The sequence below is a fragment of the Fomitopsis serialis genome, assembly GCF_022376445.1.
Source record: "Fomitopsis serialis strain Sig1Antser10 chromosome Unknown B0H18scaffold_38, whole genome shotgun sequence".
In the NCBI taxonomy this organism is placed as follows: Eukaryota; Fungi; Basidiomycota; class Agaricomycetes; order Polyporales; family Fomitopsidaceae; genus Fomitopsis; species Fomitopsis serialis.
In genome coordinates, this window is record NW_025954998.1 from 46,807 (window position 1) to 68,881 (window position 22,075).

Here is a 22,075-nt window from a genome sequence, read left to right on the forward strand (position 1 = left end):
TGCATGAAAAGTTGTCCAGAAGTAGGGCGCGAGCACAGAGCAATGCTCTGGATGGCCAAGTACTTGCGGCGACTCGATAATACTTATGTACCGCAGTCATACGGATACGGTACATAGCCTCCAAGTATGCTCTTTCCTTTTTGCCATGCACTGAGCATTAGACAAGATCTATGTAGACATCAAGAGATAAATACGAGACCAGTCCTCAGCACTCTTGGACCTTTTGGCGGTGATGCGCACACAAAATTCAAACATACAGTTGCTATCAGTGGCTTCTGCCAGGTCGGCATGCCAGTGGTCGGTATTGTGGGATTATACAGCCCTTCCTCTGTCCATTGACACCGCATTGGCACGCAGTAGGTGCGCTAGGATGCTTTCCAGTGGGCAATGAAATCCGTGTGCCATGAGCAGCCATGAACGAGCGGCGCAAGATGCGCGTGGCCGTCGCATGGGCCAGGGCCGCCCAAGCACGAGCCTCGAGGATGGTGGCCGGTACAAGCGCCGGGATCGGGTGATAAGATTAGATTGGGGACTCGGAGATCGTAAGCGAGATCGAGGCCAGAGCGATGCTTCCGCTTTAGCCAGCTCATCCTCGTCGCCGTCGACCGAGTCCCATTGTCTTTTTGTATCTTCGCCCTACTAGATGTCTGAAACACGGCGACGACGATGCGTATCTATCCGGGCGACAATGCAAGGCGAGTGGCGTCGTCACCGAGGTCCGGCGATTCGCACGATTCCAGATGTGGGCGATCGAAGGATGCGGGGGCACGCGCCGTGCCACACCGTTTGCCCGGAAAGGCAGCCGGCCACTCTGCTATAAGTGCGCCCCCGCCCTTGTCCTCCGTACCATCCCCCGCGCCACGGCGACCGCACACGCTCCCCGCTCCCCCAGCCCATCCTATCCATCGCTCCCTCTCCTGAACCCATCAGCTCTTCCCTGCGCGAGTTGCAGCGCCCCCGCCGGAGAGCACACCGGAACAGACTGCCTACCACCCATCGTACACTTCGGCGCATACACACCCCGCGAGTCTCTCTCCCATTCCTACCCAACGTCTCTCTATACTACACCAACGTCGCCCCATCCATGGACTCGGAGGGCGTCGCGCATCCCTTCTACAGCGACGACAACGTCGCCGGACCATCCTGGGCCACAATGCCTCGCCAGTTCACGACCTCATCCTGCCGCGACGAGCCCTACGTGGAACCACCACCACCACCACCACCACCACCACCACCACCAACACCACTCCGCATACTACGCATTCCAGAATCTAGCACCGATTCCTCCATAGTCAAGGTTCGGTACGTGCGGGAGGTCCAACCCGGCGTCCTGGAGGACGGTCGATGGCTGCCGGAGCACCCTTTCGTGGAACGCTACATCGACGCTCTGCTTGCAGATTACGAACGCAAGACGAAGGCCGCTGGAGGCGGGCCCTCAAGTACCCTGCAGTTCCAGATGACCCACGGCAATCCCTCCGTGGGCCGTCCTGAGGATGTCGGCGACCTCATTGGAGAAGAGCTCAGCCTAGAACGATGTGAGGTTGTTTTTACGCTCACCGCCGTTCGCACCATGCTCTGGCCGCATCACCCGGCTCACTTCGCTATCTGGAACGTCAAAGTTGGCAAGCGCACTGCTGAGACGGTCGAGAGGACATGGCGTACGTTCTCGTTTGCACTCGTTTCCCCGCCATTGCTTACGGGGTTATTCTAGGTGCCAAGCGGCAACTGCTCTACCATCCGGACTTTGTCTGGATGGACATTAGAACCGACCTGTACCGATGCTACGCATATCACAATTTCGACGTGAACAGGTGTTACGACGAATCTCCGAAGCCAGATCGGACGAGGCCAGCAACGCGCGCGACGCGCGCGGCGGCAGCACGGAATGGCAGCGACGAGCAAGCGGCGGGTGCACCACGCACAGACAAGGGCAAGGCCGTCGACCGCGGTGAGCCTGAGCGCGCCACCGCGCCACGTCCTCCCAGGCCCAAGACAACCAGGACAAGGCCTTCCGCCAGTACGGAACCCGCCGCACCGACGCGTCGCTCCCAGCGCAGGGCCGCGACGACGAAGAAGTCCGCGCTTCAGACGTCCACGACAGCGGAGGAAGCCGCCTCGCTCGAGGCGAAGGTCGAGCAAATTGCCACGCCCGCACTCGCCACGCCTGTTCCCGAGCCCAACCCCAACGGGACGGAGGCGGATGTCGACGTCGAGACGACGGAGCAGCAGGCTGCCCCCGTCCCTGTGCCCGCCACCGCTCCTACCCCTACTGCCAAACGTGCCCGTGCGACAAGGGCGGCACCGTCGCGGGTGAGCAAACGCGTCGCTGCGCGTACCTCGGACCCGGCTCCCGTCCCCGCCGCGACAGCCTCGCCTACGCCGGTACCGACGCCACAAGCGCAGGGCTCTGCGACGCCCGAGGCGGCGTTGCTTGTGGAGTCGCTCCAGCCGTCGCGCTCGAGCACTGCGGTGGGCTCCAGCGAGGAGCCTGACAAGCTCGTCGTAGTGGAGGAGGAGCCCGTCAAGGTTGCAGGCAAGAAGAGGAAGGCGGACGACCTCGTTCAAGAACATGGGCAGGAGGCGGCGGAGGAGGACGGCCCCCGTCGCAAGTCGTCTCGCACGGCTAAGCGCAAGCTGACGGAGAAGGGACAGGCACTGGATGCCGAGATGAAGGCGGAGAAGAGCGTCAAGCGTTCGCGCACGAGGAGGCGGTGAACCCGCCACGACCCACACACGTCTAACTTATTGGTTTGTATAACGTCTCACCTGTTGTTGTTCTACTATCCGGATCTGTACATCTATATGTTGTGCTTTTTACTGTACATTGCTTTGTTGTAGCTCGTCTCGTGTGTTTCTGTGTTACTAGTCGGTCGAGGAGGACATTCGGGGAGTCGCTGGCCGGAGGTGTAGTACTTAATCGATCTCATCGCATCGCTAGTAGACTAGAGGTATCCCTGTAATATGTACGACTCGTTTGTACGCGTACACTGTATTGATTTGTCTCCTTTCTCTCGGATCGCGTCGTGTGCGTGTGAGCGTCATGGATACTTGCCGCGCGCGGGGTGACGCGTCGGGTGCGACGCGGTCACGTGTGCGTTCCTCTCCGAGGTTCTCGGGCGCTATCTCAGGCGCTCGATGACGTTGTTACATACTCTCACTTCGGACACTTCCAACCTTCAGCAGTTCAAAGCTTTGATCAGTACTACTTGTTCAGTACTTAATGCTGCTCTTGCACTTGAAACAGTGAAGCTTGACGAAGCGCAATGAGTACCCATAAGTGCCGTGGGGTTGTGACTGTGCTTCCGCGCGAGATCTCGATCGGTACACCTACTTGTTGGCTCAGCAAACTACTAGTACACTCAGGACCAACCTCTGTCGGTCGAACGTGACCTTCGAATGCTTGTACAGGTCTGAGGTATGTAAGTACGTCGCCGCGACGTCGTGCGGAGGACTGCAGCATGGGGACGTGACCGTGGTCCGCACGCCAGATCCAAATCGGTGCACGTATTTGCGCTCAGCGGCGCAGTGCCAGCGCTCGCTGCGTCGTTCGTCTCTCCCACCATCTGCGATCAGTGTATTCGAGCGGGCGAGTTGGGTCAACGACGTTGACTTTCGATACTGCAATCGCAGACTTAGTACGTTACCAAGATGGTGGTGTTGGGGGTACGCGAGGCCTAATAACCGTGCCAGAAGCACGATGTACTTGAATCAGAACAATCGTGGTCGCCGCGCCTCACAGCCTGCTAAGAATGGCCGCGCGGCCCGCCCTGCCAACGGGGGTGTTGCACCACCCCCGTATACCCCATACCAAGAAACGAACTCGTATGTACAGCTTGTAAGTAGGACAGTTAGACATGCGCTGATATTTTGCTAGCGGGCATAACCACCAGCCGAATACCGCCCGCCGCCAGTACAATCCGTATGGCCAAAACAGGTATGCCTCGATACCTGAACCACTCACTGAGCACGATTTGTTGAGTCGGTTTTCATTTAGTGGGCCTAACGAAAGATCGCCTCTGAACGGCGATCTCCCTCGGTATGGCTATCGAACTGAGCCGCCCCCACCGCCGATCAAGCGTCCGAACAAGGCGCGGGCGGTTCCCAAATGGGTCTGGATCCTGTTTGTAGCGGCTTCCATCGTGGGGATCGTGGTCTTTGGCATACTACAGACCTGCCGTGCCAACAGACAGACCCACCGCGCCGACGCCCTAGACCGCCGCCTGGCGGAGTACCCACCCACGCGCGTGGAGCTTGACGCGCTCAAGGCAGAGTGGGAGGAGGGGCGCACGAAGCATGAGATGGAGAAGCGGGCATATGACGCGGATACGGAGCGGTGGAGGCGTGCGATGCAGGGGCATGAGGCGGCGAAGAGAGGGTGGGCGGAGGAACAGGAGCGATGGGCGCGTCAGAAGGAGGCGCGCGAGAGGGAGTGGAAGGAGGAGCAGGGGCGGTGGGTGCGTCAGAAGGAGGCGCGCGAGAGGGAGTGGAAGGAGGAGCAGGAGGAGCAGGCACGGCAAAGGGAGAAACGCGAGAGAGAGCGGAGGGAGGAGCCAGTCCAGCACCGCATGCAGGAGGGTAATGTGTTGGGCTTGTCCTGGGGACAGATCGAGAGCCACCAGTGCGTCCGCTATGGGACTCGGGAGTATACGGCACGCCTCGCCTTCAATGTGAAGGAGGCGTGCCAGCATATGCCCATCGCTATCAATGGCGCCACAATCAGCGCACCTCATGAGTGCATCATGGCGAGTCGCGACGTCCATCTGCTTGTGTTGATTATTGATGTCCGGACTGCAGGAAGGAGACGCTCTGGTGAGTCGCTGGAACATCGATCAGGGCGAAGCGGCATGCAAGCCCTACTGGGGAAAACTGTATGACAAGGTTCGTCAGTTCGACAATCAGACTCTACCGGTGCAGGGTTGATTGGCCGTATTGCAGGGTTGTATTGGTTGGGGCTCTGGCAAGCACGTAAGTCCTCCCGAACTCCTGTGATCGTACAACGTCAAGTTATGCGCGCTCACCCACTGCTGCAGCGCTACGAAGCCCGCCTGTGGGATATCCATGATGGCATGGATTGGATGGCCATGTGTACCACCACCCCCGCCGACATTCGTGGCCACCATCTCGATGCCCCGACGCATTGCGACAATCGAGTGTGTCAATCTTTGAACCCATACCCGCATGCAGCGTGGCTGACTTGTATGCAGGGCATTTTCCATGGCATGGTCGGCATGTGGGATGTCGACGACTACCAGTGCCAGTGAATGATTCCCATTCAGTAGAGCTTCAACACCTTCCGGTTCCCATGTGAGTTTGTCGTTGTCGCTTTTTCCGACTGGTGATGTTCGTCTGACACGACTTGGCCAGGTATTGATGAATCACCTGGCTGAAGGTTGTATAGTATACGACGTCATGATATCTCGTTCCTCGTTCTCCGCTGTCAGTCTGTTCTTGTTCTGTCTACCGCTGTCGCTCTCCGATGTCTGTTGTGTGTACCAATTTCGCTGTCCGCTCCTACGTCTGTTCGTCTGTCGCTGTCTCATACATGTATAGTCGTAACCTCAATTGTTGGTCGAACACGGTGTTCATGAAAGGGTATCGAAAGTCCGCCTCTGCTGTGCGACAGCCTGCCTGGTCCGGAGACCCAGCACCCGCGCGTCGAAGACGGCGGTTCCTTTGGCTGGATCATTACTTGTCTGCGAGGGCCGCGCGGGCCCTATGTAAACAAAGCTCCAGCGTACGAGGGTAGGTGAGGATTCGTGTGGACTGAATCGGGCCTGCGCATGCGCTCGGCATCATCAGCAAGTTGGAGCAGGGAGCCCATATATATGTAACGGATGTCGTGTCCCGAGCTTTGCGTAATACTAATAGTAGTCCGCCTCCCAGTGAAACCCGTACCCGCGTCAGCAAACTCATACTGCGACGCATCTTCGTGTAGATGTTCCCTGTTCTCTATGACTGGAAGCGGTGAGGAGACAAGACGTGAAAGTCGTACTTACCGATGATGCGTCGGCGAGTCATGCATGCACATGTAAGGCCAGTGGCTGGAAACAGCGTTCAAGGCCCTTGACAAAGCCGTGTTCACTGAACGCAATTCGATGTGAATTCGAAGTCTGAAGCAGGCGCGAAGGAGACGCGCTGCGCGCCACAATTGCTCTCCTTCACACTCACCTCTGCAACACCATGCGGCAGCCCGAGTCTACCACAGTCTTCGCAAACCCCAGACATCAATAAATGCATGAAGAATGGTCCACGAACATCCTACTGAACGACCCGATGCGGATGTACCGCGCCAAGCGCGACGCAGCCCGCAAGCGGGTCACGGACAAGTACACCATCCAGGGCTTCATCTCGTCGGGCACGTATGGGCGCGTGTACAAGGCACAGAGCAAGGAGAGCGATGGGCGTATATATGCGATTAAGAAGTTCAAGCCCGACAAGGAGGGCGACGTCGTCACGTATACGGGAATCAGCCAGAGTGCTATAAGGGAAATCGCAGTAGGTGGAGATTGTAGTGGTAGTCGAGCTAACGGACGAAATGATATGCTAGTTGAACAGAGAAATGTCTCATGAGAATGTGGTCGCTCTCAAGGAGGTCATCTTGGAGGACAAGTCCATTTACATGGCATTCGAGTACGCAGAACACGACTTCCTGGTGCGTCCTACTTACCATACATTCGAGGCACTCATGCATGCTGATACTCTTCGCAGCAAGTCATCCACCACCACTCCCAGTCCCGGACCGCCGTCCCCATGCCCGTACTCAAGTCGCTCACCTACCAGCTCCTCAACGGGCTGCTCTACCTGCACGACGCGCACATCATCCACCGCGACCTCAAGCCCGCGAATATCCTCATCACCGCCGGCGGCGTCGTCAAAATCGGCGACCTCGGCCTCGCCCGCCTTACGTACCAGCCCCTCCAGCCGCTCTTCATGGGCGACAAGGTCGTCGTCACCATCTGGTACCGCGCGCCTGAGCTCCTCCTCGGCGCGAAACATTACAACAAGGCGGTCGACGTGTGGGCAGTCGGGTGTGTCATGGCGGAGCTTGCGAGCTTGCGGCCGATATTCAAGGGCGAGGAGGCGAAGCTGGACGCGAAGAAGAACGTGCCGTTTCAGAAAGACCAGATGTTGAAGATCATCGAGGTTCTGGGCACCCCGCAAGGTTTGTGTCACAGTGCCTCACATGTGCGTCGCTGACGTTAGGTCTCGCAGAAAGAGACTGGCCCGGTCTGAAGGATCTGCCGGAGTACCAAAGCTTGAAGCGTCTCGACGTGTGAGTGTAGCTGCTGCTGACCGCCTCAGGCCGACGCCCAACACTGACGTGCACGGGCAGGTACCGTAGCCGCCTCAACGAGTGGTGTCACTCGCGCATCAACTCCAAGGAGGGCTTCGAGCTCCTCTGCCAGCTCTTCGAGTACGACCCCGACAAGAGGCTCACCGCCAAGGAAGCCCTCCAACACAAATGGTTCCAAGAAGAGCCAAAGCCAACGCTGAAGTGCGCCCCTCCTATCCTCGTGTCTACCTCCCCCCCGTATTGACACGCCGTGACAGCGCATTCGCCTCTCTTGCTCCGAATCAGGGCTACCCCCAGCGACGAATCACACACGACGACGCGCCGTCGATGATACCCCTCCCCGCGGCGAACTCGCAAGCGCAACAGCTCGTGCAGGCTCAGGCGCAGGCAGCGCACCTCTCGCAACAGCTCTCGACGCACCCGCATTCCGGGAAGGCGGGCAGCGCGGGCGCGGCGAGCTTTACGAGCTTGAGTGGAGGAGCGACGGGCGTAGGGAGTGGACATGGGAGGAAGAAGACTAGGCTGGGGTAGCGGTGGGCTGGCTTGTAGTATACGGTGAGGCACTATGCATATGGCTGTTCGATGTCACAATAAAGCTGCTTAGACTTAAATGCTAGGCATGGCCTCGGGACGCAGCTGCGATGCCCTTCCGGGGGTCTCACAGACCAGACAATGCACGTCACTCACGTACTAAGTATATGAAGACGGGATGAGAGCAGTACAGGACCGTACTACAGTGATATTTTACATACACACAATTGATATGGCTACAGTGTTGTAGGAAAACCTCCAATTGTTCCTAGTGGGCAGCAAACAGAACGTGAAGGGAACCGTCAGCCACCCACATGTAGCGCAGCAGTAGGCGTAGTCCACGCAGACAATATTTCATTCAATGACCGGATGGACCAGGCCGAACCCAGTGCAGTGGTCAGCTGCGTGCCCGTCGCATGCAGGACCTCCTTGATTCCTTGGTCCAACAGTACAATGTCATCCGTACCCTCCGGCGGCGGCGTTCTCAGGCACTGCTCGTGCGCCTGGTCGGCGAGCCGCTTCAACAACATGAGCAACGTAGATGCAGGTACGCTGTTCCGTTGTAGGTACCACGCCAATTTCCGAGCGAGCGTCCATGCCGGTGTCCCCACCGGGAAGTTGGGGATAATCTCGCCTCGCGCGTACAACCCAAGCATCGCCAGGAACTTTTCGTCGGAGCGGACATCGTCCAGGTGGCGATCCAGAGCCAAGAGGGCTCCAGACAGTGTCGACTCTCGGATGAGCGGTGGTCTGGGGTTGTTCTCCGTTCTCCCGCTGAAGCGACGGTCGTACACCCTGTTGTAAAAGTCTGTGGCCAAGCGTAGATCTTGCATTCTCAGGTTGAAGTATTGAGAGTCGGGTGACGAGCGGCGGAGCTGGTAGAGCGTGAGGTGCGCTTGAATCATCTGCGACTTGTCCTGCAGGATACTGTCGAACAGGCTCGCGTGGCAATAAGCTTGCAGGAGCTTCTCGGCGTCGGTTTCCCCGTCATCACGGCAGAACCGGTCGGCGAATGCGAGGAATAGGATGTCGTTCGAGTATGACGAGATGAACTGGTGCAAATCGCCCGCAGGATGCGTCCTGAAGTCCGTGAGCTGTGGGAACTCAAGAGTCGCCGCATCTCCAGTTGACGATCCTGAGCGTACAAACAGACTCCGGCTCCCCTTGGGGTCTTCCCTGTAGTTCAAGAAGGCCGTCCGCCGCTTGACGTACAGGGTCTGACTGCGGAGAAGTGTCTCCTTGTGTTTTGGGAAGTGCGCGATGTCGAGATAGAATGGCCAATACCGGGGTGTATCAACTCGGATGGACTGCAACTTATCCAGGTCGGGGATGAGCGTAGGCGCTATCATTTGCGTTGTCCCGACTTCATTACCCTCTTTCACTTTCAACTTGACGGGCAGGTAGACAACCTCTCTCGTATCGACATCGCGGGCAACGAGACATCTTGGCTCCGTCGCAAGCACCCACAGGTGTCGTAATGCTTGCAGGTAACTCTTGTTATCCGAGGATACGTGAGGAAACCGAGGGAAGAATGCCGTGATCATGCATGCTATTGCCGTGTCTGACGTGCCTAGCGTAAAGCGACCACCACCCAGGAAAAGGAGGCCCAGAGACATGTGCGTCGCGACATGCGCACCATATCGGATTGGCTGGTTGTACATGCCGTATGCGTACCTAAGTCTGCGTAGGCAGTTGATCTCGCCTGTACCAGCCATGACCATGTTCAAAGCTAAAGAGATGGCGTTGAGACCTTCCCTGATTGCGGCGCGCTTGATTCTGTGATCGTAGGCCGGACCTAACCCTACGTCATTCGCATGAGGTAAAGAACACAAGCAGGAGACGACTTACTATTTGTATACGCTATCTGGCTGAACATGTCATAATAGCTGATGATGATGAGGTAGGCCTCCTCCCGGGCGGTCCCTGCATACTTCAAGCCTAGCGCAAAGCAGAGGCCAGCGAGAATGTTGTAGTAGGCCAACTCGTACGCGTCGTCCTCGAGCTCCCCCTTCATGCGAGCGTCGACTGCTGCTTGAATGCCTGCTGGCAAGTTGGTTGCGAACCACTCCCTCGTTGGGGCGATCTTGTCCCACATGATGATAGATCGTGACATTGCCCTAGACATAAGGAAACTTGGTTGGATACTGTTGAGGGCGACGAGCGTGTCAGGTATAGTGAGGATGTCAGCAACATCCTGTCGCCCAGAGCGGAGGTACATCAAACCAAGGGTGAGGGCCGCGGCAGGGGAAGTGAGGTTGACGTCGAACGACGGGCGCGTAGCTCTCCCGTTCAACGAGATGTGACCCTCTCCATGCACGAGCACGCGGAGACGTTCAAGGATCGTCAAGTCCGCTGGGATTGCCGAGCCTTTGCCGAGCATGACCATGCCACACGCGAGAGCAGCTGATAGTGTGTAGGCTTCGCGGTATTCGTTGCTGAGGTCCGGCTGATACAAATCTTTACGACTGATCTGATTTAGACAGACATCGGCCATACGCCTGTTCTTCGTACCCATGTAGAGGATCCCGATGCCCATCAAGCCCGCTGCCTGAGTGATGAGAGGTACATTGAGGTCGACGTTCGGCGTCGGCAGTAGAGCCGGCGTATGCACAGCCAGGAGCTTAGTGACATGTCGGTTGCCAGTGCCAACGTTCGCGGCCGACAGTCCCAAGAGTACGCCGATCGAGGTCATGTCATGCTTGGGAGTGAGGTAACCGAAGGTATGCCATGTCAGCATCTCGCGTAGGTGACCGGTGAGGCCCAAGGCATACAGGAAACCAGCGTGCTCGGGCGTCAGTTCAGCAGGCTTGTTAAACTTGATCCAGGTGCTCTCCACTGTGCTCGCTTGCGCAGATATCCGCAATCCCGCAGCCACCCCATTGTGGAACTCGCCCCAGCTTGTGCATTCGATCGGTATCTTCCCAACCTCAGGGGCGAGCAGTGTGTTCATTGGCGAGAGCCGCACTGTGAACTCGACTTTTGGGATTGCGTAGGCTTCACGAGTGAGCGTCGGGACGGAGCCGAAAGTAAAGAGCGCTCGCCCTAGGGGCAGAGCCAGTGTCCGTTCTGCAAGTCGAATGACCTGGTGCTGATGTTCTTTTGCCTGGTCGTGTTCACTGCCAAACAAGCGTGTGCATACAGTCACATGAAAACACCACTCGAGGCGCACCTTAACTCCGGCCTCTCAATAGCCCTAACGGTCGGGATGAGAGATGAACACAGCATACGTGCCACCTCTTCCAATCGCTTGTCTTGACCAAAGCGGATTTGTGTGAAGTCGTCCAAGTTCATCTCCACTCCCGTGACGGCAGCATATTCGCCGGTGATGGATCTCACTGTTGTAACTACATGTTCTCTAATTGTCCTTCGAGGGATGCTGGGTGACTGAACATCATGGATAGCTGTTAGCGGAGAGGAAGACGAAAGACAGCCTAAACACTCACGATGAACTCTCTGATAGGCCGATAGCCACGAGTATAGGGCGGCTCCGGTGACGAGTTCATCACTTCAGCCAAGTCCTCCCGCCCGATCAAAGAGTACGCAGGAATAGACCATTCGCCACTAGGAGATAGCTGGCATGTCCGACAAGCCTCTCTGAGCGGGGCGGCGACACCGAGCGCCATACACTTGATGAGGTGTCCTGTGATGGAGACCCGCACCATTGCCTGCAACGCATTATCTGCTCGTTTCCGAGTCTCGAGTACTTTGTTGTCGGCGAGGGGCATGTAGACCTCGGTGAGTTGGCGGAGGTAAATCAACGGCTCTCCGTCGCCAAAGGCGAAAGCGGGAGCGATATTGAATCCGGCTGCAAGCGTCGAGCTATCTAAGGGAGGAAGGGCCCAGTCGGGGTTGTTGACACGGCCATATAGGATGGCGGACATGTCTGGCGGCCAGACGGGGAGGCGATCGTCGACGTTTTCTACGACTAAGGCGAACGGTTAAAGGACAATGTCGGATTCTACATAAAATGTCCGAACATACCGGTCTGATTAGGAGAAGGCCAAGTTGGCAGCGCATCAGGACAAAGGCGCTTCCAGTAATCTGCCCACTCGGGTCGAATAACGAGTGCAATTTTGCACAGCACAGGTACGACCTGGAGGAGATCTTTATATCGGAACGCCATGAAGCGCATGTCCTCGGCGATATGATGAAGACCGAGAAGAATCGGGGCGAGCAGAGCGTTTGGTTTTCGCCCATTCGCTGGTTTCTGCGAAGGAGGCTTTGCGGTAGGACGCATTGGTTGCTGCAATTTTCTCATGACAGGATCCTCGCGGAACCTTGCCGCAGAACCCGTCAGTGACATGGCTTGCCATACATCGTTCCCGTCACTTGGCATTGAAACAACCGGTGGCTGGTCTTTCGCGATCCCAAACGTCTCGTACAACGCCTCCACCAACATTTGAAAGGGCACATCCTCCGTCGAGTCCAGGCCCTTGTTCGACCACTTCACGAGGAATCTGCGGTGGAGCTTGAAGAACTTGTCTATGGGCAGCATGAACGCGAGGATTAGTAGGGTTTGCCGTGTCAGGTGGTCTTTCGGAACCAGGTCGATCGTCGCCCGGACCTGCGACCTGTCTTGGAACATCAAGTTCACCTGCGAGTCGATCCCGGATGAGGCAGATAGGATCTGCTTGCCAGCCGGCACGTGTGGTGAAGGCGGCTGGAGGACGCCGTCGACGTCCATGACGACTGCGTCGCCCTCTTTCCAGGGACGGACGAGCTCGAGGGGATCTCGTTTAGCCCATAGGTTAGGAGGCAGAGGGAGCCGTCGGACTTGACCATGAGCAGGTCGCGGATGACGTCTCGGGTCCCACGAATGGGAGTGACGCAGAACGCAGAGATGTCCTTCTCGAGGAGTTGCGCGGAGTAGGCATTATTCTCCTTGGATATCTTGTGGATGAGCAATTTGCGGGTGGTGACGAGGCAGATGGCGAGCATACTTCGGAATTGCGTGCCGTCGAAGCGTTGGTCGAACAAAGCACACGTGATGCCTCTGGTTGCCTGCGTGCTGCAGGTAGAAGATAGGTGAATATCAAGATATATAATGAATGGGAAGAACTTTACTCTTCTTGAGCAATATCGGCGCTAGCCAACCTTTCCATCCAGAACGCAGCCTGCATCCTAGCTGCGTCTACACGTTCTATGCCCTTATCCACTGCCCCGCCACCGCCCAGAGCCATGCGATCCAATGTCTGACTGAGGTCATGACGGCCAAGCGACTCGTGTCTGTCGTGCCTGCCACGTACCGGTTGCGATGCCCACAAAGCATCTGCCGATGCGCCAGCACCAGCGCCGACCATAGCTTCCATCGGCGTCTGGTTCGCTAGTACCGGCTGGGGGATATGGATGGCATTGAGTGGGTGGACGTCTCCTGCGACGCGAGGAAGCCGTTCACCCGAGCCGACCGTATGGCGCCTGCTCGGTGGGAGGTTCGCAGAAGACCGGCGATTGTGTGCTTTGGACGGCTTTGGACGGAAGGGTCTTGAGGGTATGTCTCTGGGCTTGATGAAGGCATACCGCCAAATTGACACTTTCTTCTGAATCGCGTCAATAGTGACGACAATGTGGTCCCACGTGTGGTCAGTGCGCTGTGACACAAAGACGACTTGCTCCTCAGGAGGAATTGTGACCATAGGCTTGTGAGGGTCATCATCTTGCAGTGTGGCAGGGATTTTGTTGAAGCCTCCTAGAATCTTGTCGGTTAGGCCTATAGGAGCCGGCTCCGCGAAGGGGTTTGTAAAGGCGAATATTGTCGGCAAGGGGGGCTCGCCAGATACCTTTGCCTCCTCCAGCTCGGAGGGGTCCATTTGGCGCTGCATCATGACGCCGTGCGGACTGAGTGGCCATGCTCTTCGGACAATGAATGGGATGTGAAAGGTATAGTCCATCCCGTTCATCAGGAAGACCCTACCGATGCTTCGCAAGAAGATGAATATCGCGCGAGCTCGCGAGCCAGGTTCCTGTTCGCGCTTGTGATCCTGCTGAGCACGAGCAAAAGGCCCAAAAGTTGGCCTGTCCGAGGACTCGGCCATGGGAGTGGTCTGGTCATGGTAGTCATACGCATAGTGCGGCGGACGCAGTGACGAAGCTGAGACGATCGCGCCAGGTTGGTCGAACCAGCCTATGCAGGCCCATTGAACAGGCTGGTCGTCCTCGCGGAAATCCCACCTCTTGCGCATGACACCCCCAATGGTCCACGACACGCTATACGTGTCCCAACTGAGCTCTTCTTCGCCATATGGCTCCGTGTACAATGGAGTGCGAGGAAGGGGGCTGTCTTCTACGGCGGGATACCGGGCAATATTGATGAATGTCTCTGAGGCTGAGCGACTTCCACGTAGGTTTTGTCGAATGGCCTTCAAAAGGTCAGACTCTTGGGGCACTTGCTCTAGTTTCGGCGTAGTGATTCGCGAATAGTAGTGAAGGGCCGAGGTCATTGAGCGCGTGTTGAGCTCGATGAGGACTGGTTCAGGGCGATTCATGGTTGCTCTGTCACAGGTAAGGCAGAAGTTCAAGTTCTAGAGTGGGATTCCGTACCGGACGGGAACACTCTGATTGTCTACCCTTGGTCTGTGCACTCTCGCTGCGAACTACCACGAACGAAGCCTCGGAGTGGCCTGACCGGAACCGGACTGCGACCTCGGCGCAAATCACTAGAAGTCACAGACAATTGATAGTGTGTCCGTGATGAGAAGATGAGGCAAGCGTTATGAGAGAGACATGGACAGAGGAGAGTGGCACGGTGGCTGCATGCGAGTTCGATCGCGTCGAGGGCGCGTCGTAAACGCGTCGCCCAAATGAGGCCGATTACGTAACCAGCATAAAGCAGACGGACGCGATCCTCCTCGAATTCTCCTCCTCTCTTCTCTCGTTCCGAAAAGTCGTCGGCGTCATGTCGTCCAGCATCGAGCTTATCAACCCGAAAGCGGAGAGCGTGCGGCGAGCAGCGGCGCTGCAGGTCAACACGACCGGCGCGATGGGTCTCGCGAACGTCGTGAAAGGCAATCTTGGTGCGTGCTGAAATGCCTCTTTGATTCGCGACTTGCTAAGGCCAACTCGGTGGCAGGTCCTCGAGGGACTCTTAAGATGCTCGTGGATGGCGCAGGTCAGATCAAGATGACGAAGGACGGAAAGGTGCTCCTCTCCGAGATGCAAATCCAAAACCCCACCGCGGCTATGATCGCGCGGACTGCGGTCGCTCAGGATGACCAGGTCGGCGATGGAACTACATCTGTTGTTCTGTTGGTCGGAGAGCTGCTTAAGCAAGCCGACCGGTACATCTCAGAGGGTGTACATCCAACTGTCATTGCAGCAGGTTTTGACTTAGCTAAGAAGGAGGCTCTTGCGGTGCGTACCCATGGCATTTCTGTCATGCATACGGACTTATCAGATCGCCTCCAATAGTTCTTGGAGACGTTCAAACGGCCATCGAAAGTGGACCGCGCGACCTTGATCAACGTAGCTCACACTTCGCTTGCAACGAAGGTCAACTCCGCTCTCGCGAAAACCCTTGCAGCCGCAGTTGTAGACGCGGTTTTGACGATCCGCCCTCCTCCCCCATCGCCTGGTAAGTCCAGCCGGTCGTGACTCATGGCCATTTCGTTCAGACATATGTTAGATTCTTCGAGCCAATTCCAGGAGCCGATCGACTTGCACATGATAGAGATTATGAAGATGCAGCACAGAACTGCATCAGAAACTCAGCTCGTTCGTGGCCTGGTCTTGGACCACGGTGCGCGGCATCCCGACATGCCCAAACGCGTGGAGAATGCCTATATCCTCACCCTCAACGTCAGCTTGGAGTACGAAAAGACGTAAGTCTTCGCTTCACAACGTCGATGTTCCCTGCCTGACATTCGTTCAGCGAGGTGAACTCCGGCTTCTTCTACTCTTCCACTGAGCAGCGAGAAAAGCTCGTCGAGTCGGAGCGGCGGTTCACGGACGCGAAGTGCAAGAAGATCGTCGAGCTGAAGAACCTTGTGTGCGACCAGGCCGTCGACTCCAATGAGAAAAAGAAAAACTTTGTCGTCATCAACCAAAAGGGTATTGACCCGCTCAGTCTTGATATTCTCGCTAAGAACGGCATATTTGCTCTCCGGCGAGCCAAGCGGCGCAACATGGAGCGGTAGGCATCCCCTGTGCATTCTTGCAGGAACTTATCTAACAAGTGATGCTTAGGCTGCAACTCGTCTGCGGTGGAAACGCCCAGAACTCAGTTGATGATCTCACGCCCGATGACCTTGGCTGGGCAGGCCTCGTTTACGAGCACACCCTGGGTGAGGACAAATTCACCTTCGTTGAGGACGTCAAGGACCCGAAGTCCGTTACCCTCCTCATCAAGGGCCCGAACCCGCACACGATCCAGCAGACGCAGGATGCGCTCCGCGACGGGCTCCGTGCGGTCAAGAATGCGATCGAGGACGGTGCGCTCATTCCCGGTGCGGGCGCATTTGAGGTTGCGTGTGCGGCGCACTTGACGGGCCCCGTCAAGAAGGCGGCTAAGGGGCGCGCGAAGATGGGTGTGCAGGCGTTCGCGGAGGCACTGCTCATTATTCCGAAGACGCTGGCGGCGAACGGTGGGTTTGACGTGCAGGACGTGGTTGTCGCACTGCAGGTAGAGACGTATGGTATATGATCATCAATATCGTGTTGACATTTCACCTACACAAGGAGGAGCAAGCAGAAGGCAACGCCGTCGGGCTTGACTTGCAATCCGGAGAGCCCATCGACCCTACCGTCGAGGGCATCTGGGACAATTATCGAGTTAAGCGACAGATGCTGCACTCCTGGTGAGTACACGCATACTATTGTCGAAGTGTTCGCTAACACATCCGTAGCTCGGTATTGCCGTCAACTGCTGTCGACAGACGAGATTTTGCGTGCGGGCGTAGTTCATTGAAACCAGAAGGCCAGCAGTAGACTCATCACACATGTATATCACAACAACTTTTGCTCGCTAATCTGAAACCTGTTACACGGGGTATCCACGGCCAGCGACGCATCTTCGGTCTATTACAAAGGCAAGGTATGTATCGTACACACAATAACGGACTTTGCGTCGACCAGTAAGGTACAACTCGAGCCAATAGGATAGGATATGGGAATAAGGAGCAATAAGAACAGCATGCAGGACACAGTTCAGGCTAGCACAGCGGATGATGCAAGAAAGAGTACCGTTCGCGATAGCTTACACAATACGTACGAATCAGAGTGCGAGTCCACGTTCCGATGCGAGTCATTATCGTCAATAGTCTGCTCCTAGCGTTGCTGTCCGACTTGGATGTAACTTCGACAAACTGAATAAGTTTAGGGCCTTTGGAGGAGAACAGTCCGCTTCCAATTCATGGATGGAGACTTGCTTGCGACTTTTGACAGTACTGATGAACCGGACGGCGAGCCTTTACCGAGTTTGTCGACGGAATGCTCGGAACGAGGGGAAGAATGGGTAGTAGTGAGTCCTTTGACGGGTGCGCGGCGAGTACCAGACTCGGGGATAATTGTCGGTGCGCGGTATTCCACTCGAGGCAACTCCTCCTCACCGCCGTCTTCCGACTCTGTCCAGGGCCAACCCCACTCCTCCTCATCGGACCAGTAACCTTCTTGATTCGTACTGCTATCCAGCTGGTCCACTGAAGGCAGCGTTTCAGCGGATGAGTCATCCTCCTGCTTTTCTGTCGAGAACCGAGGCGGAGGTGGTGCCCAGCGTCGTCTAGAGAGTTGATCGGAGAGGGCTTCAACGTCACTTTCCAACGAAAGGTGCCGGTGCCACAATTGAAGGAGGTTCCGCGTCCTCTTCAGCGCTGTCCGTCTCCGGGTGATACACTACGACAGGGGCAGGCCCGGAGTCACAGGCAGGTCCGTTTCTTCATCTGTTGTACGCGCCTCGTCCGTGACTCTAGATATTGGGTCAGCGCGGGCCGTCGCCCAATTGCGACGGGCGAACGACACAGGGTTGGGCGCACGCAGGAGACCGATTCCAGGCTTAGCTCCGGTCAGGAGAGACGGACGAAAGTAAACTGGTTCCTCGCCGCTATCGCTGCGTCCGCGCATTCTCATCTTCTTCCTCCTCTTCCTCCTCCTCTTCCTCCTCCTCCATGCGTATTTTCTTTGATGATGGCTCTTCCTCTTCCTCTTCCTCCACCATCTCACGCGCCGACCTTTTCAAGGCAGCGGTTCCTCCATCGCGACCTCCACGTCGATGACTTCAACCGGGAATGCGGGGCGCCCTCATCCGCGGACTCCCACTCACTGTCGTCGCTCTTGCCTGAGGTCTTGACCTTGGTCCGGAAGTTACCCTTAAGCACCCTCTTAGCACGGTTCTTCCGACCGCCGACAGCGAACGCCATCGGCTTCTTGGCATTCTTCCGTCCGAACCTGCCGTTCGACTCCCTCGGCTGCGCAGCGACTGCCAAAGACTTGGGCGTCGGTACCTTGGGGCTCTCCACTCTTCACCCTCAGGCCGCTTCTTTACGGGTGTCTGGGGCAGCTCGGGTAGACCTCGCTTTCCAATCCCGACAGCGCAGAGCCCGTACTCGAGCTAGACGGTGGCGGTGTGACAGGCCGAGCAAGGCGCGACCTTGACCTCGACGGAAGCCTGGAGTTGGGGGTTTCAGTCTCGCGGAGCTTCAGACTGGGCACGCGGGTCCGTCCGCTTCGCCGACTGTTCTCCTCTTCCGCCGCCTTCTCTGTCTCCTTGCCCTTCGACGCAGCCACGGGCTTCGCATTGTCTTTCGCCGCACCCGCGCTGACCTTTAGAATGAGCTGCGCATTCGTCGACATGCCCACTTTGTTTTTCTTTGGCGGGCGGCCTCGAGGTTTGCCGGTGCTCGTCGGTGCGGCGGGCTTCAGCTTCTTCGCAGGGCGCGGGTCCTCCTCAACCTCCTGAAGCTTCCGCTTGTTGTATGGCCGCTTCGGTGGAGCGTACCCGTGGGTCGCAAAGTTGAGTTTGCGGTCAAGTGCGGCGAGGGCGGCGAACGTGATCGGAGTGCTGTTTCGCGTGTCTCGGGGCGTCGGGAGGAACGCGGTACTGCCGTCGCCAGGTAGGCGTTCTGGCCACTTGAGGTTGTATATCTCAGAATGGCGCATACACCTGGTAGATGTACACCGTTTGTGAGCACACCAAACTTGTCATACTGGAACAAATTCACATACCTGGGGCATTCCACATTCACGTTCTTGCGTGGTCTCCCCCGCTTTCCCGTCCGCCCCAGCGCAAGTCCCCACACCGGCTTGCCCTCTACATGGATCACAGGCAGCACGTTATGGCAGGTCACACACGTCGGCAGCAGTTTCCCATCTACACCTCTCGGCCCCTCCTCCGGCATCTTCGCCTTCGCCTGTGCCTCGAACGCGCCTAGGTGGAACTGCCTCGGCCGGAGAGTGCGCGTCTCAGAATGAGGCTCGACGTCCTCGCGGCCCTTGCCCTTGTCCCCCGCCGTTGAGGCAGATGCAGAGGTCGTACCGTCCGGTTTGTCTTTAAGAGGCGTCGGCAAGCGCGAATTGTCGGTGTCCCGGTCGCCCGCGCTCTTTCGTATCCGAGAAGAGGACCGCACGCTCACAGACGTAGACGAGTCTGGCGGTGTTGGCAGTTGACTGTTATGCTCGACTTGCGGCTGGTCACCACGTCCAGTGGATGTACGCCCACCCTTGCCACGACCTCGACCGCGTCCTCGCGATATCGACGCGCTAATGCTCTCTGGAGGCTCCGATGCGGACGCTTCCTCCTTCGCCTTCCGGCTGCGTGTTGATATCATCGAGCGATGCCTCGACGGCGTGGATGTCGGCGTGGACACAACACTGATCGACGCAGTGGCCATCATCGGTGTCGAGGGCGGGATCACATCGTCTTCTCTCGGGATCTCCGCGGCTACTGTTGAAGCAAGCCATTCCGTCAACGGGGCGGGCTCCGGGTCAGGCGTCATTAACCCATTCCCCTTCGATGGGCCGGCACCCGCGTCTGCACACAACGGATCAGGCAGCGACGCGCCCGATGACCCGAGGGAGGTGAGTTCCGACGCAACGTCCGGCTCCACCTCTGCCTCGAGCTCAATGCCGCTCTGCCCAGGCAACTCATTCTCTTTCCCCTTCTCGCTCTCCTTCACGACCGCATACACGCCTCGTCGTGTGCGTCGCTCGTTCACATCGACTTCTTCGTGCTCGGACTCCTCCGAATCACTGGACTCGGCCACCCGTCGCGCGCGGGGCTGCTTTGGTGAGCCCGACGCCGAGTCGGAGAGTTCGTCGTCAGACGAGTGCACTGCATATCCACCGCGCCCATGCTTCTCGCACGTCTCGCACAAACAGTGTCTGTTCTTCCCGCCGACTGTCACGGAGGCGTCTCGCGTCAGAGACACTGATCGGGCACAGTACCAGAGACACGACTCACAGTATCCATCCCGTAATGCGCTGTTACTTCCTCTCCGACGCCAATAGGCTTTATGACACGAAACGTGATATAGCGCCCCTCACGGAACAGCTCGACGTTGTGGTCGCAGTCATGCTACAGGCGCCACCACCATGTTAGCGCACATAAACCAGGTTAGGCGGGCGACTCACGTTCACGAAGCGCGCAGGTCCGAGGAACAGGTGGTTCTTCTTGAGCTGTTTCGAATGAATGACGCTGAAATCGCGCCTAATGGCCACGCCGTCGGATCCCTCGCCAATGCGCTTCAGTTCCAGGTCTTCCTCCTCGGTAAGGTCCGCCATCGACCCCTTCAGCTCGGTGATCACCATGCCCGGCATGAGTGGTCGCGTCGCCAGTATGCACAGCTCGGACTTGCCCGTCTTGTGCGAGTATCGCGACGTGTGCGCGATCTCTATTGAGCCTGAAGGGAGGTAGAGTTCGAAGTAGCGGGATGCGTGTCTGCTAGAGTATCAGCAACAACGCTCAGACATGCAGATCATTAGCCCGGAGAGCATCCAATAGCGGCGCGACGACCCATGTTCGTATACGCAGATCACTCCGATCAATCTACATCTCGGCCACCTTGGCGTTTGGTCCGAGCCATCACAGCGCGGTGACGGAAGGCAGCGGCGTAGCCACAGATGACAGAGTGGCATGCACGAGTGTGTTCCGTCATCCGCGGCAGCTGAACGATACAATGCGGTCCCTCGCGTGCACTTGTGGATGCGACGAACTGTGCGCACATATGCAGGTCAAGCTGCATATACCAGTTCACCAACGTCTCGACATGTGGCGTTTGTACCACTGCTTCCAGTCACCACAGTATGGTGACAGGAAACAGCGACGCGGACACAGATGTCAGATCGCTGCACGCGCACATACAGGGTTGTCCTGCCGAATGCCACCGCGCAGTCCCTTGACCACGCAGTCTGTTTGAGGTTCAAAAGCCGCGGCGCCAACGACGTAACACTCCGAGCGAAACGCAACACCCAAAACCCGTCGCGGGGTCATTAGGCGCATAGAGTTGAACTTCGGATCGCGCACAGGCGCGTCGAAATGCGCCACGGTGAAACCCCAATTCTCAGCGCGAACGGGGTCGGCGTTTGCGGCGCAAAAGGCAGGGACGCGATGCGCAGATGGCGAGAAGGTGCCGCGGCTTCTCGTGCTCGTTCAATCTCGGCTGCCAGCCCTTCCGCGTCTTTTCCCGAGCCTCCCGCGGTGGGCGTCGAGTTGGCGACAGAGCGTCGGACGCCTCCAGGTCTATCGAGAGGAAGAGGGACGTACGTGGCAAACGCGTTGATCTGCTTTGGTTCGTAGCCCCTTAGGTAATAGCGGACCGCGTCGAGGCTGGGTGGGGTGGGCATGTGAGCGGCGATGACAGAGCGGACAGGGGCGGGCACACGCACGTCAGGAGGTCGTCGACGGCGTCGCGGATCGCATTCTGCGGCTGGCCGCGCGCGGTGACGAGCTGGGAAAAAAACAGCATTAAATCCGACGCGTCGCGGGCGCGGACAGGGGCGTGAAGTGGCGGGCTTACACGGCGGACGATGCGGATGAGATCGTCGGGGTCGGCCTTGGGGATCGAGCGGTTGGCGTCCATCTTGTGCACGATGAGGGGGACGGCGCCGGTGCCGAGTTTCTCGACGAGCAGGTGGCTGAGAAAGTCGTCGTCCCGGGAGAGGTCGCGCATGTTCATGATCTTGGTGGGGCGCCATTTGGACAACGAGCTGGTGCCCGCCTTAGGCTGAGGCATACTCCTCAGCGGTGGAGGGGGAGGGGACGAACGGAGGGGGAGGGACGGCGAGGGGGAGGCAGGTGGCGGGTGAAGAGGAGGTGAAAGACGCGGA

At 57.6% G+C, this 22,075-nt stretch overlaps 7 protein-coding genes across 7 annotated transcripts; 5 read left to right on the plus strand and 2 right to left on the minus strand.

Moving 5' to 3' along the window:
• The first annotated feature begins 809 nt into the window (after positions 1 to 809).
• Positions 810 to 3,015, plus strand: B0H18DRAFT_1010478 (uncharacterized protein). Its single transcript, XM_048028919.1, has 2 exons — positions 810 to 1,658; positions 1,712 to 3,015. The coding sequence occupies exons 1-2, from the start codon at positions 1,085 to 1,087 to the stop codon at positions 2,713 to 2,715; spliced, it is 1,578 nt and encodes a 525-aa protein (XP_047892767.1). The 5' UTR covers positions 810 to 1,084; the 3' UTR covers positions 2,716 to 3,015.
• Positions 3,016 to 3,536: 521 nt separating this feature from the next.
• Positions 3,537 to 5,460, plus strand: B0H18DRAFT_1010480 (uncharacterized protein). Its single transcript, XM_048028920.1, has 7 exons — positions 3,537 to 3,835; positions 4,077 to 4,742; positions 4,795 to 4,878; positions 4,936 to 4,965; positions 5,031 to 5,150; positions 5,205 to 5,306; positions 5,441 to 5,460. The coding sequence occupies exons 1-6, from the start codon at positions 3,698 to 3,700 to the stop codon at positions 5,259 to 5,261; spliced, it is 1,095 nt and encodes a 364-aa protein (XP_047892768.1). The 5' UTR covers positions 3,537 to 3,697; the 3' UTR covers positions 5,262 to 5,306; positions 5,441 to 5,460.
• A 266-nt stretch (positions 5,461 to 5,726) lies between these two features.
• On the plus strand, positions 5,727 to 6,060 carry B0H18DRAFT_1010485 (uncharacterized protein). The gene has a single exon (XM_048028921.1). It carries the CDS (start codon positions 5,835 to 5,837, stop codon positions 6,000 to 6,002), a length of 168 nt encoding a protein of 55 aa, XP_047892769.1. The 5' UTR covers positions 5,727 to 5,834; the 3' UTR covers positions 6,003 to 6,060.
• A 171-nt stretch (positions 6,061 to 6,231) lies between these two features.
• Positions 6,232 to 7,825, plus strand: B0H18DRAFT_1085352 (kinase-like protein; the record flags this gene model as incomplete). The annotated part of the gene is made up of 6 exons (XM_048031901.1): positions 6,232 to 6,495; positions 6,548 to 6,652; positions 6,709 to 7,162; positions 7,213 to 7,273; positions 7,334 to 7,495; positions 7,552 to 7,825. The coding sequence occupies 6 exons, from the start codon at positions 6,232 to 6,234 to the stop codon at positions 7,823 to 7,825; spliced, it is 1,320 nt and encodes a 439-aa protein (XP_047892770.1).
• Positions 7,826 to 8,127: 302 nt separating this feature from the next.
• B0H18DRAFT_877540 (uncharacterized protein) lies at positions 8,128 to 13,857 on the minus strand (the record flags this gene model as incomplete). The annotated part of the gene is made up of 7 exons (XM_048040566.1): positions 8,128 to 9,620; positions 9,674 to 10,941; positions 10,995 to 11,209; positions 11,269 to 11,750; positions 11,807 to 12,485; positions 12,539 to 12,833; positions 12,890 to 13,857. The coding sequence occupies 7 exons, from the start codon at positions 13,855 to 13,857 to the stop codon at positions 8,128 to 8,130; spliced, it is 5,400 nt and encodes a 1,799-aa protein (XP_047892771.1).
• An 832-nt stretch (positions 13,858 to 14,689) lies between these two features.
• B0H18DRAFT_1010498 (chaperonin-containing T-complex zeta subunit Cct6) lies at positions 14,690 to 16,807 on the plus strand. The gene is made up of 8 exons (XM_048028922.1): positions 14,690 to 14,835; positions 14,892 to 15,172; positions 15,230 to 15,392; positions 15,444 to 15,639; positions 15,690 to 15,950; positions 16,004 to 16,439; positions 16,496 to 16,614; positions 16,663 to 16,807. Exons 1-8 carry the CDS (start codon positions 14,718 to 14,720, stop codon positions 16,742 to 16,744), a joined length of 1,656 nt encoding a protein of 551 aa, XP_047892772.1. The 5' UTR covers positions 14,690 to 14,717; the 3' UTR covers positions 16,745 to 16,807.
• B0H18DRAFT_1010500 (uncharacterized protein) lies at positions 16,808 to 22,075 on the minus strand. Its single transcript, XM_048028923.1, has 12 exons — positions 21,766 to 22,075; positions 21,635 to 21,696; positions 21,513 to 21,575; positions 20,381 to 20,687; positions 20,207 to 20,324; positions 18,977 to 20,147; positions 18,358 to 18,914; positions 18,297 to 18,322; positions 18,035 to 18,264; positions 17,675 to 17,861; positions 17,569 to 17,633; positions 16,808 to 17,534 (listed from the first exon to the last, which is right to left on the minus strand). Exons 1-12 carry the CDS (start codon positions 21,979 to 21,981, stop codon positions 17,132 to 17,134), a joined length of 3,405 nt encoding a protein of 1,134 aa, XP_047892773.1. The 5' UTR covers positions 21,982 to 22,075; the 3' UTR covers positions 16,808 to 17,131.